Source organism: Oncorhynchus masou, chromosome 29 (assembly GCF_036934945.1).
Source record: "Oncorhynchus masou masou isolate Uvic2021 chromosome 29, UVic_Omas_1.1, whole genome shotgun sequence".
Classification (NCBI taxonomy): Eukaryota; Metazoa; Chordata; class Actinopteri; order Salmoniformes; family Salmonidae; genus Oncorhynchus; species Oncorhynchus masou.
Genome location: NC_088240.1, coordinates 74,064,290 through 74,080,000, shown reverse-complemented (window position 1 = coordinate 74,080,000; position 15,711 = coordinate 74,064,290). Strand labels below are relative to the sequence as shown.

The following is a 15,711-nucleotide window of genomic DNA, read 5'->3' as shown; positions in this document are numbered from 1 at the left end:
TTAGGCTGTGTGAGTGTCCTGTCCTGTTCTGCCAGACAGAGAGAGAGGCTAGGGAGAGGAGAGGGCCCAGGCCTGGCTGTTAGGCTGTGTGAGTGTCCTGTCCTGTTCTGCCAGACAGAGAGAGAGGCTAGGGGAGAGGAGAGGGCCCAGGCCTGGCTGTTAGGCTGTGTGAGTGTCCTGTCCTGTTCTGCCAGACAGAGAGAGAGGCTAGGGAGAGGAGAGGGCCCAGGCCTGTCTGTTAGGCTGTGTGAGTGTCCTGTCCTGTTCTGCCAGACAGAGAGAGAGGCTAGGGAGAGGAGAGGGCCCAGGCCTGGCTGTTAGGCTGTGTGAGTGTCCTGTCCTGTTCTGCCAGACAGAGAGAGAGGCTAGGGAGAGGAGAGGGCCCAGGCCTGTCTGTTAGGCTGTGTGAGTGTCCTGTCCTGTTCTGCCAGACAGAGAGAGAGGCTAGGGAGAGGAGAGGGCCCAGGCCTGGCTGTTAGGCTGTGTGAGTGTCCTGTCCTGTTCTGCCAGACAGAGAGAGAGGCTAGGGAGAGGAGAGGGCCCAGGCCTGGCTGTTAGGCTGTGTGAGTGTCCTGTCCTGTTCTGCCAGACAGAGAGAGAGGCTAGGGAGAGGAGAGGGCCCAGGCCTGGCTGTTAGGCTGTGTGAGTGTCCTGTCCTGTTCTGCCAGACAGAGAGAGAGGCTAGGGAGAGGAGAGGGCCCAGGCCTGTCTGTTGGGCTGTGTGAGTGTCCTGTCCTGTTCTGCCAGACAGAGAGAGGCTAGGGAGAGGAGAGGGCCCAGGCCTGTCTGTTGGGCTGTGTGAGTGTCCTGTCCTGTTCTGCCAAACAGAGAGAGAGGCTAGGGAGAGGAGAGGGCCCAGGCCTGTCTGTTAGGCTGTGTGAGTGTCCTGTCCTGTTCTGCCAAACAGAGAGAGAGGCTAGGGAGAGGAGAGGGCCCAGGCCTGTCTGTTGGGCTGTGTGAGTGTCCTGTCCTGTTCTGCCAAACAGAGAGAGAGGCTAGGGAGAGGAGAGGGCCCAGGCCTGTCTGTTAGGCTGTGTGAGTGTCCTGTCCTGTTCTGCCAAACAGAGAGAGGCTAGGGAGAGGAGAGGGCCCAGGCCTGTCTGTTAGGCTGTGTGAGTGTCCTGTCCTGTTCTGCCAAACAGAGAGAGAGGCTAGGGAGAGGAGAGGGCCCAGGCCTGTCTGTTAGGCTGTGTGAGTGTCCTGTCCTGTTCTGCCAGACAGAGAGAGGCTTGGGAGAGGAGAGGGCCCAGGCCTGTCTGTTAGGCTGTGTGAGTGTCCTGTCCTGTTCTGCCAGACAGAGAGAGAGGCTTGGGAGAGGAGAGGGCCCAGGCCTGTCTGTTAGGCTGTGTGAGTGTCCTGTCCTGTTCTGCCAGACAGAGAGAGAGGCTTGGGAGAGGAGAGGGCCCAGGCCTGTCTGTTAGGCTGTGTGAGTGTCCTGTCCTGTTCTGCCAGACAGAGAGAGAGAGACCAGGGATAGGCCCACCTGCAGCCTCTGATAACATTATACCCTCTCAGATGAACATGGAGATATCAGCATCTGGACCGTCTCCGAGAGGCTGCATCCAGCCACAGAGCCAGGCAGCGGTACATCTATCACTCCATGCACCGCTGTAAACTACAGAGAGCCCAGAGAACAGCACATCACACTCACTGAAATGAGGTGAATGCAGCTCTACCTGCTTATCACCTTCTAACCATCCTGACAAAACGACCTCTTAGAGACAGAGCTATAAACTCAACAAGCACCAACCCATCTTCAAGGTCGCTGGTACTTGGCTGTTTTCTTAGCTCCGGCCACACATCTCAGAGACTAACAATCTCTCCCTTTAAAAAAGGAGAGTTCCACTGTGAGCCAGAGCCAGAGATCCTTTCTTCCCTCTGCACAGGTGGCCCGCACCGCTTTGTTTCTCATCGAAAGGACTGCATGAATTTATGATCTTATGAATCTGTAAAAAGCCCTGCAAATCATCTCTGTAAATCTCCCCACAGCAACATTTAGCACCTCACTGGAGTCTCTCCCTCTCCGGCCCCTCTCCCCTCTTTCTTCTGGAACGCTTGGGGGTCTTTATGTGTGGCGAACCTTTGAGGATTGTTTTCATGTCCTGGTAATTCATTAATGGTGGTTTACGGTTTACTAATGAAGCAGAACAAAGCTCACTCCTGACACTAAAGCTGTTGTCTCAGGCTGAGAGAGAGAGTTGGGTGTGATTCCTGCGATTAAGAGCAATGTTACTGTAGAGAGATTCCAGTGGTGTGTGTCAACAATAGTACTGAGCAATTAGTGCTTTTTGAGGTCAGTTTGGTTTCGGTTCAATTATTTAAAAAATATAACGGTTTTCGATTTCGGTTTTGATTATTTGGGTTGATTGCTATAACACAGGATCTAACAATTAATACACGTCCCATGATTATCACTTACTAAGCATAATTTATTCACATTACTTTACTAAAATATTTCTGTGGTTGTGTATATTACATTTGTTTTATTTGATGACTTTATTATCAAATAGCTGTTAATAAAAAATAAAAATAAAAACTGACAATTCAATTAATCGGCTCAGCACTAGTCAACAATTATCTGGCCTCCCTCCAGAACCATATTGCTCAACAACTCCTTATCGCCATTATCGTAATCAGCTGGCCTGAACAAGGAACATAATCAGTCTGGAAAATCAATGTTTCTGTCACGCACTGACCGTAGAGAGCATTTTATGTCTCTATTTTGGTTTGGTCAGGGTGTGATTTGGGTGGGCAGTCTATGTTCTATGTTCTATGATTTTCTATTTCTATGTGTTTGGCCGGGTGTGGTTCTCAATCAGAGGCAGCTGTCTATCATTGTCTCTGATTGAGAACCATACTTAGGTACCCTTTTCCCCCCACCTGTTTTGTGGGAAGTTAACTTTGTCTTTGTTCAGGGCACATGGTTTTTGTTCTTCGTTTTGTCGGCGGCATTTTTGAATAAATAGAAAATGTACGCTACCATGTTCCACTTTGGTCCAGTCCTTCAGCCAGCCATGACAGTTTCATCCAAGTCCTAAAAAACTCCTTCCTTCAAGACAAAAAACAACCGCAGCCAACAGGCATATTCACAGTAGATATGAGTCTGCACTGAGACGGGGGCATTGGGAGACATTCTAAGATGGTGACCTCATCGCCGACCTTTTCAAACGTGTTGTGTTGATCTAAAAACCTTAGTCTGATTTCACTTCAAGAATGACTGAACACGCCGATTGGCACGTGTGTTTCTGTTGCTCATTAGAAAAATGAGATTTCAGTCTTGGAGTTGTTTCCTGTCCGATTCCGCTTTTGGTTAATGATGTTTGTCCCCCATGAGACACTGTAGACACAGAAGCCTATTTCACTTCCCTAAAAATCCCCAGAATGAATCTAAGAGGATGCAAGAGATCTTAATTGTTATGTTTTTTCAGAGGATGTTTCAGTTGCGCAGTTTTACATCTAACTAAGGCATTTGGTGCAGTATTTCTCAAGTAAAAAAATGTGAGACGGGTTGTCTTATGTAAACAAAGTCAGAGCTGCTGGGCAGGTCTGTCTCACTGTCTCTGCTATTGGATAAAGAGCGATCACCACAGCTGTCCACCCCATGTCAGTGAGAAAACAGACATTGTCAAACCAAAACCCAACCTTCATTTACATGTTGTGACGTACCAATGCTCTGTTTTAGACGAGACGCCATTATGACCAAAATTATCCTATTTACACTTTGTAGTCATTTTTGACATTAGAATAACTGTTTCTGATTCATATCAGGGACAAATAGGCCGTTTTAAAAAGCAACAAATATCTTTGAAAGGCAGTCGCTCTTTAAGAGAGAGAGAAAGACTGGACATTTCCAGGGCTCATCAAGATGTCCCATTATTAAAAATGAGAATTCCTGGTAAATGGCAAGCTGCTGAATGGCTGTGTGTGTGTCTGTGTGTGTTACGGAGGGGGTTCAGGGGGGTTTCTGAGAAGGTCATTTCAAAAGGAAATCTCAGTAATTTGAAGAGGGGGGTGGGGGGGTTAATACTGAAAGCTGAGTACTACTGTGCTGTTCTACACACTATGTTAGTGGGAGCATAGCGACCTGAGAGAATGACAGACAGTGTATGTCATTGTGTGTGTGTGTGTGTGTGTGTGTGTGTGTGTGTGTGTGTGTGTGTGTGTGTGTGTGTGTGTGTGTGTGTGTGTGTGTGTGTGTGTGTGTGTGTGTGTGTGTGTGTGTGTGTGTATAGAATGAGCTTATCGATCATGACCTCTTCTCTGCGTAGTCTGTTGTGTTCACCTACACAGCACCCACTCCTCTCTACATGGCCATCGTGTCTCTCTCCCACTCCTCTTTCCACTCTGCCGCCTTGGATCTCTGTACATTGTCTGTGGTCACACCTCTGTTCTTAATCTCTCCCTTGAATTTCTTCTCCCCCTCTTTCTTCTCCTCTTCCTCCAGCTTTCTAGCGGCTAGATGTTCTTTACCATTTGGACATCAGATTTGCTCATCACATTCTGTTAAAGGTCCCCAAAGCACACGCATCCCTGGGTCACTCCTCTTCTCAGTTCGCTGCAGCTAGCAACTGGAACGAGCTGCAACAAACGCTCAAACTGGACAGTTTTATCTCCATCTCTTCATTCAAAGACTCAATTATGGACACTCTTACTGACAGTTGTGGCTGCTTTGCGTCTCTACCTTCTTGCCCTTTGTGCTGCTGTCTGTGCCCAATAATTTTTATACCCTGTTTTGTGCTGCTACCATGTTGCTGCCATGCTATGTTGTCATGAGTTGCTGCCATGCTATGTTGTCATGTGTTGCTGCCATGCTATGTTGTCATGTGTTGCTGCCATGCTATGTTGTCATGTGTTGCTGCCATGCTATGTTGTCATGTGTTGCTGCCATGCTATGTTGTCATGTGTTGCTGCCATGCTATGTTGTCATGTGTTGCTGCCATGCTATGTTGTCATGTGTTGCTGCCATGCTATGTTGTCATGTGTTGCTGCCATGCTATGTTGTCATGTGTTGCTGCCATGCTATGTTGTCGTCTTAGGTCTCTCTTGTGGTGATGTGTGTTTTGTCCTATGTTTTTATTTTATTTATTTTCAATCCCAACAGGAGGCTTTTTTGCCTTTTGGTAGGCTGTCATTGTAAATAAGGATTTGTTCTTAACCGACTTGCCTAGTAAAATAAAGGTAAAATAAAAAGGCTCTGCACAGACAGATTCATCTCCCTTATCGTTCTCCACCCTTCCATCTTCAACTCCAAATCCTGCAATCATTCACTCATTTGTTGGACTCCTCTCTCCGTCTCTCTCTCCGTCTCTCTCTCCGTCTCTCTCTCCGTCTCTCACCCCGTCTCTCTCTCCGTCTCTCTCTCCGTCTCTCACCCCGTCTCTCTCTCCGTCTCTCACCCCGTCTCTCTCTCCGTCTCTCTCTCCGTCTCTCTCTCCGTCTCTCTCCCCGTCTCTCACCCCGACTCTCACCCCGACTCTCACCCCGTCTCTCTCTCCGTCTCTCTCTCCGTCTCTCACCCCGTCTCTCTCTGTCTCTCACCCCGAATCTCACTCCGTCTCTCTCTCCGTCTCTCTCTCCGTCTCTCTCTCCGTCTCTCACCCCGTCTCTCTCTCCGTCTCTCTCTCCGTCTCTCACCCCGAATCTCACTCCGTCTCTCTCTCCGTCTCTCTCTCCGTCTCTCTCTCCGTCTCTCACCCCGTCTCTCTCTCCGTCTCTCACCCCGTCTCTCACCCCGTCTCTCTCCCCGTCTCTCTCCCCGTCTCTCTCTCCGTCTCTCTCCCCGTCTCTCTCCCCGTCTCTCTCCCCGTCTCTCTCTCCGTCTCTCTCTCCGTCTCTCACCCCGTCTCTCTCCCCGTCTCTCTCCCCGTCTCTCTCTCAGTCTCTCTCTCCGTCTCTCTCTCCGTCTCTCTCTCCGTCTCTCTCCCCGTCTCTCTCTCCGTCTCTCTCTCCGTCTCTCTCTCCGTCTCTCACCCCGTCTCTCTCCGTCTCTCACCCCGTCTCTCACCCCGTCTCTCTCTCCGTCTCTCTCTCCGTCTCTCTCTCCGTCTCTCTCCCCGTCTCTCTCCCCGTCTCTCTCCCCGTCTCTCTCTCAGTCTCTCTCTCCGTCTCTCTCTCCGTCTCTCTCTCCGTCTCTCTCTCCGTCTCTCTCCCCGTCTCTCTCCCCGTCTCTCTCTCCGTCTCTCTCTCCGTCTCTCACCCCGTCTCTCACCCCGTCTCTCTCCCCGTCTCTCTCCCCGTCTCTCTCTCCGTCTCTCTCTCCGTCTCTCTCTCAGTCTCTCTCTCCGTCTCTCTCTCCGTCTCTCTCCCCGTCTCTCTCTCCGTCTCTCTCTCCGTCTCTCTCTCCGTCTCTCACCCCGTCTCTCTCTCCGTCTCTCACCCCGTCTCTCACCCCGTCTCTCTCTCCGTCTCTCTCCCCGTCTCTCTCCCCGTCTCTCTCTCCGTCTCTCTCTCCGTCTCTCTCTCCGTCTCTCTCTCCGTCTCTCTCCCCGTCTCTCTCTCCGTCTCTCTCCCCGTCTCTCTCCCCCTCTCTCTCCGTCTCTCTCCCCGTCTCTCTCTCCGTCTCTCTCTCCGTCTCTCTCTCCGTCTCTCTCCGTCTCTCACCCCGTCTCTCACCCCGTCTCTCTCCCCGTCTCTCTCTCCGTCTCTCTCCCCGTCTCTCTCTCCGTCTCTCTCTCCGTCTCTCACCCCGTCTCTCTCTCCGTCTCTCACCCCGTCTCTCACCCCGTCTCTCTCTCCGTCTCTCTCTCCGTCTCTCTCTCCGTCTCTCTCCCCGTCTCTCTCGCCGTCTCTCTCTCCGTCTCTCACCCCGTCTCTCTCTCCGTCTCTCACCCCGACTCTCAGCCGGCCCGCTCCACTGGTCTGTGACGTACGCTCAGGGCTCCTTCCCTCCTTTCCCAGCTTCCCTCTTTCCCAGCTTCCCTCTTTCCCAGGCCCAGCAAGCAGCAATATACACCCTCCTCTTTCTCCTCTCTATCCTCTCTTCTCCAATCACCCTCTCTGCTCAGCTAAAAACGCCTCCAACAGAGCCAGACTCCAGGGGGACTGGTCTGCGTGTCATGCCCTGCTGAGGAAGCCTCACCTGGGCTAATCTCTGTGTCTCTCATCCCCCTGACCCTGGAGGAACCCCTCATATAGCCCATTCAGAATCTGTACTCAAGACTCTACTCATCATGAGCTAACAATGGGAGACAGTATTTTCCCCATTACACTGTTGTGCCTTACACTCCCATGTAAGATGGTTAGCCACTCATCGCATGTGATTTGAAGTGTGTGCGTGTGTGTGTGTGTCTGTGTGGGAGTGCTTCTGTCTGCTTCTCTCTTCATCCTCATCAAACAATGGGAGGCATGTATTAGCTCAGTTGCTCAAGCAGCATCCAGGTTTCAACACTCCAATTTGAGACGGGTGGCCTTTCAGTTCAATCAGCTCCTATCATCCAATCAAGGCTGGCAAGGCCTCTAACGCCGTCTGAGTGGGTATAATCCCTGTGGTTACAGTGTTACCAGGGGCCCTCCATCCCGCCGTGTTAGTGCCAGGCCATCCAGGAGTCACGGAGACAGGTGTCAGCAGGGTGGAACAGGGTGTTAAACAAGTGCGGGGGGCGAAGGGGAGGGGGGCGGTGTTTACCCAGAGTCATGGCAACAGTGTCCTCAGTAGGAAGGAATGTTAACCTTTGTGACTTCCCCTTCTTCAAGATCTATATCCTGTTTCGCTCTCTTCCTCTCTCTCGCTCTCTTTCCCACTCCCTCTCCCTAGGTCTCTCATTGTCCCTGTTTCTTGCTATTGTTGAATTCAATTCCGAGGTCTTTCACATAAGAGTGTGACGCACAAAGAACACACAGCAGTAGCACCGATACTACACCGTGTGCCAAGCGATGGTGAAGTGGGAATCGATGCTCTGATTTCACAGTCTCAACAGCAAAACAAACAGATAGACAGAGGTAAGGAACATAAAGAGCCCCGGCACAAGAGACAGAAGGTCAGAACTTACAGAGAGACATGAGAAAAGGCTGTCGCAGTTTACTGACCAAGGAGCTGAGAGGAGCAGGCACTCGGCGGGAGATTAAACAACAGATTGATTGACAGGCTGAGAGAGCCAGAAAATAAGGATGTCCTTGCCATCTCCTCTTCACCATAACATCTTCCCAGAGAAGTTGGTGGAAAGCCAATTCCTCAGACATAGACATGTCATAATGACAGCTTAGCTAAATCACCATTATTATTGGCATGTTTAGCACTCTCTGAGGAGAGGTCAATTATTCTAAATTAACTTCCACTTTAAACAATCAAGTCAATATATATTTTTTCCTGATTTTGATTTATTTATTGGACTTAAAAATAAACAAATAAATGAGATATCTGACTAAAATCATCAACATGTTTTTGCCTTCTGCATTTCTGATGCCAGTGTCCACAATATATTCATATCATGTCAACTTCTCACTGAGGACAGATCAGCTACTGTAAGTAGTAAACAGGAAGTGAACTATGGCATGTGACTGACGGCCAAGTCTGATAGAGGCCAAGTCATCTCAATACTCTCAAAGTGGCTTCCTCTCTTCCTCTCCTTCCCTCCCTCTGCAGTCTGACTGACATTGATGGGCTAGACATTCCTGATGGGCTTCTACCATGTTGCTTTCATATATCCTGTGTTTTCAGATCAGTGAGTAGAGGAAGAGAGAAAAGACTAAGAGGAATATACTTAAGACCTGAGATATTGCCCATATTTCCATAGTTCCATTGTTATGGATGAGACGGTGGGCTAGTTGGAAATGAGAGAATCATTGCAGTAAAATGCATCACCTGCACTAAACAGTCAGCTAGAAAATCTTCAATCCATGAGTAATGGAAGCATAAAACCGAAGGAAGGAAGAATAAAACTCGCCCACATTACGCTCCGTAACTCACGCTCTCTCGCTCTCTCTCGTTCACCGTTGTGACTTTGTGAAAAGCGACACACTCAAATTTGTTTATGACTTGATCCCTTCAGTGTTCCGTAGTGCAGAAGACAGAGCTTCTGTTTTGACAGCAGATAGCCTTTAAACTAAATCAGCTGATCAAACTGCTGTGATACTGCCGTGCCAGGCTGAATACAAACAAACCTGAGTATCGCCCCCATCATGTTAACTTGACGGGCACGCCAGCACCGTATGATAACGTTTGATTTTCCCATCATGTAGTCCCACTAGCGAGGAATCATGAAATAAGGATGTACTAAAAAGATATTCCAACATTGGCATCACTCAAGATCTTTATTGTGGCACGCATGCGAGAAGGGGAGGACGCCCCACTATTTTAATTCAATTGTCAACAACTTTATTTTATTTGGAGTAGAATTATCCTCAAAGGATAAAATCTTGGCTTACGCTGAAGACTTCTTCGACACATGAAAGAACAAAGTGGTGAGCTGAACTAGTGATTCCGGCGTCATCTAGAAGAAAGCACAAGTGAATCCTACTCTGACATGATGCAAACTATGTCTGACAAGCATTAAAAAATGACTCAGGCTGACAGAGAGTCTTGCGTAATCACTCATCTTCTTGCATTAGACAGTAACCTGATCAAACTGTGTGGGCTGTCCTCTGAAGTCCCAGTGTGTGTGTGTGTGTGTGTGTGTGTGTGTGTGTACATGCCTGCTTCCCTATATGTTAGTGTGTTTAAGGCAGAATAAGACGGTGACTCACACCGACATTGATTTATACTCGGCGCATGTGGATGTGTACGTGTGCACACCGACAATAATTGGTATTCAAATCTTCTCCCCCCAAGTCCATCCAATTGCTGCCGTTTTGTCAACCGCCAGTGCCTTTAGCAGAGCCATGGCCCAGATGCATGATGACAAGGGTCTCAAACGGAAGGCTCTCATTGCACGCAGTCACATAAACAAATGGAGGTGATTAAATGCCCAGAGGTGATAGGAGCAGCAGTAACAACAGACTGGCTGGGGTGCAGTGTGGTGGTAGTGGTGCTGGTAGCACCAGATGTGGAATTCGCAGTATTAGGAGCTCTGCAGTATGGCAACTGCTCGGCCTCCGACTGCAAGGCACTACAGAAGGTAGTGCGTACGGCCCAGTACATCACTGGGGCTTCCTGCCTTCCAGGACCTCTGTACCAGGCGGTGTCAGAGGAAGACTCCAGCCACCCGAGTCATATACTGTTCTCTCTGCTACCGCACGGCAAGCGGCTAAGTCCAGGTCAAAATGGCTTCTTCACAGCTTCTAACCCCAAGCCATAAGACTACTGAACATCAAATTAAATGGCTACCTGGACTATTAGCAATTCCCCCCCCACACACACACTGCTGCCACTCTCTGTTATGATCTATGCATAAGTCACTTGAATAACTCTACCTACATGTACATTTGAAGTCGGAAGTTTACATACACTTAGGTTGGAGTCATTAAAACTTGTTTTTCAACCATTCCACAAATTTCTTGTTAACAAACTATAGTTTTGGCAAGTTGGTTAGGACATCTACTTTGTGCATGACAAGTCATTTTTCCAACAATTGTTTACAGACAGATTATTTCACCTATAATTCACTGTATCACAACTCCAGTGGGTCAGAAGTTTACACACACTAAGTTGACTGTGCCTTTAAACAGCTTGGAAAATTCCAGAAAATTATGTCATGGCTTTAGAAGATTCTGATAGGCTAATTGACATAATTTGAGTCAATTGGAGGTGTACCTGTGGATGTATTTCAAGGCTTACCTTCAAACTCAGTGCCTCTTTGCTTGACATCATGGAAAAAGCAAAATAAATCAGTCAAGACCTCAGAAGAAAAATGGTAAACCTCCACAAGTCTGGTTCGTCCTTGGGAGCAATTTCCAAATGCCTGAAGGTACCACATTAATCTGTACAAACAATAGTACGCAAGTATAAACACCATAGGACCATGCAGCCGTCATACCACTCAGGAAGGAGACATGTTCTGTCTCCTAGAGATGAACGTACTTTGGTGCGAAAAGTGAAAATCAATCCCAGAACAACAGCAAAGGACCTTGTGAAGATGCTGGAGGAAACAGGTACAAAAATATCTATATCCACAGTAAAATGAGTCCTATATCGACATAAGCTGAAAGGCCGCTCAGCGAGGAAGAAGCCACTGCTCCAAAACCATCATAAAAAAGTCAGACTACGGTTTGCATCTGCACATGGGGACAAAGATTGTACTTTTGGAGAAATGTCCTCTGGTCTGAAGAAACAAAAATAGAACTGTTTGGCCATAATGACCATCGTTATGTTTGGAGGAAAAGGGGGGGGGGGCTTGCAAACCCGAAGAACACCATCCCAACCGTGAAGCACGAGGGTGGCAGCATCATGTTGTGGGGGTGTTTTAATGCTGGAGGGGCTGGTGCACTTCACAAAATAGATGGTTTCATAAGGAGAATTATATGGTATATACTGAAGCAACATCTCAAGACATCAGTCGGGAAGTTAAAGCTTGGTCACAAATGGGTCTTCCAAATGGACAATGACCTCAAGCATACTTCCAAAGTTGTGGCAAAATGGTTTAAGGACAACAAAGTCAAGGTATTGAAGTGGCCATCACAAAGCCCTGACCTCAATCCTATAGAAAATGTGTGGGCAGAACTGAAAAAGCGTGTGCGAGCAAATCATTGTCTACTATAATTCTGACATTTCACATTCTTAAAATAAAGTGGTGATCCTAACTGACCTATGATAGGAAATATTTACTGGGATTAAATGTCAGGAGTTGGGAAAAACTGAGTTGAAATGTATTTGGATAAGGTGTTTGTAAACTTCCGACTTCAACTGTATATATTATCTCAATTACCTGGACTAACCAGAGCCCCCGCACATTGACTCTGTACCGGTACCCCCTGCATATAGCCAAGCTATTGATCTTTTTACTGCTGCTCCTTAATTATTTGTAACTTTTATTTCTTATTTTTGTAGGTATTTTTCTTAAAACTGCATTGTTGGTTAAGGGTTGGTAAGTAAGCATTTCACTGTAACTGTGAGAAATAAAATGTGATTTGATTTGCTCTGGCAGTTTGGCCTGCAGCTGTAGTGGATCACCCACACCCACACATACACACAAACACACACACACACACACACACACACACACACACACACACACACACACACACCAGAACCCAGATACAGAGCTCTCAGTGTGTGCGTGTCCCTCAGGCTTGCCCAGCAGACACGCGCTGTGAAGTCCTCCTTGCCTCTGCTTTGCTTTTTTTTCTCTCTCCCCCCCCTATACTCCCCATCGCTTTCTGTCCCTCTCTTTCTCTTCCTCTTAGGAAGCCATCTCTGGCTGCCTCCCTGTCTTTACATCACTCTTGTCTCTCCATCCATCCATCTCTCTCTCTGCCATTGTCAGAGGGCCTCTCTTTTTCTCCCTTCCCCTCGTCTCCCTCCTCCTCCTCCCCTCTAAATTAGTTTTCCTGATTTCCATCCTGATTTGCATGATGAAGTGGTGTTGAAAACCAGCAATCACTCCAGCTCCATCTCCTCACTGCAGCTCTGCCTCTCCTCCATCTCCTCATTGCAGCTCTGCCTCTCCTCCATCTCCTCATTGCAGCTCTGCCTCTCCTCCATCTCCTCATTGCAGCTCTGCCTCTCCTCCATCTCCTCACTGCAGCTCTGCCTCTCCTCCATCTCCTCACTGCAGCTCTGCCTCTCCTCCATCTCCTCACTGCAGCTCTGCCTCTCCTCCATCTCCTCATTGCAGCTCTGCCTCTCCTCCATCTCCTCACTGCAGCTCTGCCTCTCCTCCATCTCCTCACTGCAGCTCTGCCTCTCCTCCATCTCCTCACTGCAGCTCTGCCTCTCCTCCATCTCCTCACTGCAGCTCTGCCTCTCCTCCATCTCCTCATTGCAGCTCTGCCTCTCCTCCATCTCCTCACTGCAGCTCTGCCTCTCCTCCATCTCCTCATTGCAGCTCTGCCTCTCCTCCATCTCCTCACTGCAGCTCTGCCTCTCCTCCATCTCCTCACTGCAGCTCTGCCTCTCCTCCATCTCCTCATTGCAGCTCTGCCTCTCCTCCATCTCCTCACTGCAGCTCTGCCTCTCCTCCATCTCCTCATTGCAGCTCTGCCTCTCCTCCATCTCCTCACTGCAGCTCTGCCTCTCCTCCATCTCCTCACTGCAGCTCTGCCTCTCCTCCATCTCCTCACTGCAGCTCTGCCTCTCCTCCATCTCCTCACTGCAGCTCTGCCTCTCCTCCATCTCCTCACTGCAGCTCTGCCTCTCCTCCATCTCCTCACTGCAGCTCTGCCTCTCCTCCATCTCCTCACTGCAGCTCTGCCTCTCCTCCTTTCCCCCAACCCCCTCTTTCTATCGCTCTCCTCCATCTCCCTACCCCATTCCAGCTCCCCATAAACTCGACCACGTTACGTCATGATTCCTTACTCCCATCGGCTGACTCCCCACCCCCCCCAGCCCTGTCACTGGCTTGATTAATGACAGTGATCACCAACCAGGCCCCAGCCAAGGCAGCCTGCAGCTCTGACAAAACCCTGCACAGTAAGCAGCACAAACACCTTTCTCTCTTACTCCAGTAAAGGATACACGCACATACAGTAACACACTTATGCATATAACATCATTCCCTCTCTCCCTGTCTTGGCTATAGAGCAGCAGCTGTGGAATACACACATAGGGGTACGGAGGAAAGACTCATGTTTCTCCAACAGTAGACATCATCGGCAGGCACAGCACCGCTCTGTGACAATACACACAGTATGGAAGCAAGATCTTAACCCATTCACTGCCTTGCTAGAAGCATAATCAATATTACTGAATATAAAGACATCAGCCTACACTACAGCGTAATAACTTAGTAATAGCTAATGGGTACTATATGGGAACCTATAAAACAAGACTATCCACACAACCCACTTCTAATTCCTGTGTTAGAATCATGAGAATTGTAACTCATTCTAATAAACATTGATGCAGGCTGAGCTAAAGCAATTCCTCTCGGATACAAACAGATGGCGAAACCAAAGCCATGCAGTAAAAAGAGCAAGTTGTCTTGGAGATGACATTAATCCATATCTCTAGTGTGCAGCACATGCACTTCTCATGGGATGGTGAGCATGAAATAGGCTGTCCCTACGGGAACCGAAGGGAACAGGTTGGGACTATCCCTAGGCACACAGGCATACAAGGGAGAGAGGACAATAGTAGCCTCCAGCACTGCCTAAGAGTGCCTGATCATTCTGCAATACAACACTTATAGATATCAGACCAGCTGATGAGGTGTTGAGAACTCAAAGCTTCCAGAACACATGATGTGGAGAATGTCAGGAAATCAGTAGTAATCTATCAGACGAACACATGAGGCTACTAGGGATACTGGGCTAGCACCCTGCGACTGTCTGTCCTGGGCTAGCACACTGCGACTGTCTGTTCCCAGAACCCAGGCATCACAATGACTCTGCCGAGGACGCTGTCAGCACTGACTGACTGGACAGAGAATGTGTGGTAGTAGTGGGCTTCTCTGCTCTGCTGCGGTATTTGTCATGAGCAGGCATGTGGCTGAATCGATATTCACACTGTGCGGTTATATAGCCTATGCGCATGACGTGCACCGTCGTATATCTAGCGACACCCCGGTATGTGTATCCCAACTATGTTCTGTCGATACAAATGATGAAGTGGAAGACGTATAGGTTATGGAGTATGATGGCGATGCAATGTACAATTCAATATCATATCAGAACACTGGCCAGAAGGTACAATGGTGGCAATATATGTTTACTTTTGGTTTTCAATATGGGGTCGTAACAATGCATGTCTGCATATAATACAACCTGTCCAAACACAGAAAATAAACCATGCTACCATGTAGCATCAATATATCGATGTGTAGGTTAAACATCAACGATGTGTGTTCAACGAGATACTGACCACATCGGGCTTAGAAAGCTTCACAGACCACACGAGGCGCGTAATCACACATACACAATCACCAGTGTCCCAGGCAGGCAGCGCGCAGTTCTATCCACTGACAAAATATCCCGTTTACAGGACGAAAAAGCCTGCGGTGCATATTTAGCGTTCAGGTTGTCACGCACTCCTTTTAACTTGAATAGTCAACAAAAGGTCAGGGCAAGTCCCTACAGAAAGTATGATGTCTTTCTTTACGAGCAGATAGCCCATTCTTTATATCATTCCCAAATAGAAAACGTTCTTACCTGTCCCCACAAGAGATAGCAAAGTGATGACAGACAAGGGAACGGAGTAGTTCCACACGGCCGTAAATGCCATCTTTGATAGTCCCGCTGATCTATTTTTGATATTCCTCTTCCTTAGAGAAATCAAAGTGACGTGAACCCGCAGGTTCACCCGCGAATAAAGCCTGGAGTGTGTCTGGTTCTGTTAAACAACATTCGCGGGGGTCTTTTTACATACAAAAAAAAAGTGCTTACAACTAGACACATACGCCCACTTTTTTTCTCGTTGACGTGACTAAACGACTGTGGTTCGGACAGTTTTTCTTGGTTACTTAAAGATGTAAATATATTTTAAAGGAAGGGGAGAGGGCGGGACTCGGAACTGTTCCCTGACCAATAAGAAGCAAGGAGCAGGTGGAGGATTGTAATATCAAGATGAGGGTGGGTTCAGAAAACATACTACAAACTATCAATCAATGTAGGTAGGCAGGCTACTATAAACCTGATTGATAACAAACATTAATAGCCTACCAAATAAAAGGTATTTACAAAACA

At 48.2% G+C, this 15,711-nt stretch overlaps 1 protein-coding gene across 1 annotated transcript in view; it reads right to left on the bottom strand.

Annotated features, from left to right (window-relative positions):
- LOC135520510 (cell adhesion molecule 4-like) overlaps positions 1-15,474 on the bottom strand; it is a 237,282-nt gene extending 221,808 nt beyond the window's left edge. Inside the window, exon 1 of the mRNA XM_064946112.1 lies at positions 15,178-15,474. Coding sequence (XP_064802184.1) covers positions 15,178-15,250 — 73 coding nt within the window. The 5' untranslated portion in view covers positions 15,251-15,474. The remainder of the gene's footprint in view (positions 1-15,177) is intronic.
- Positions 15,475-15,711: the final 237 nt, after the last annotated feature.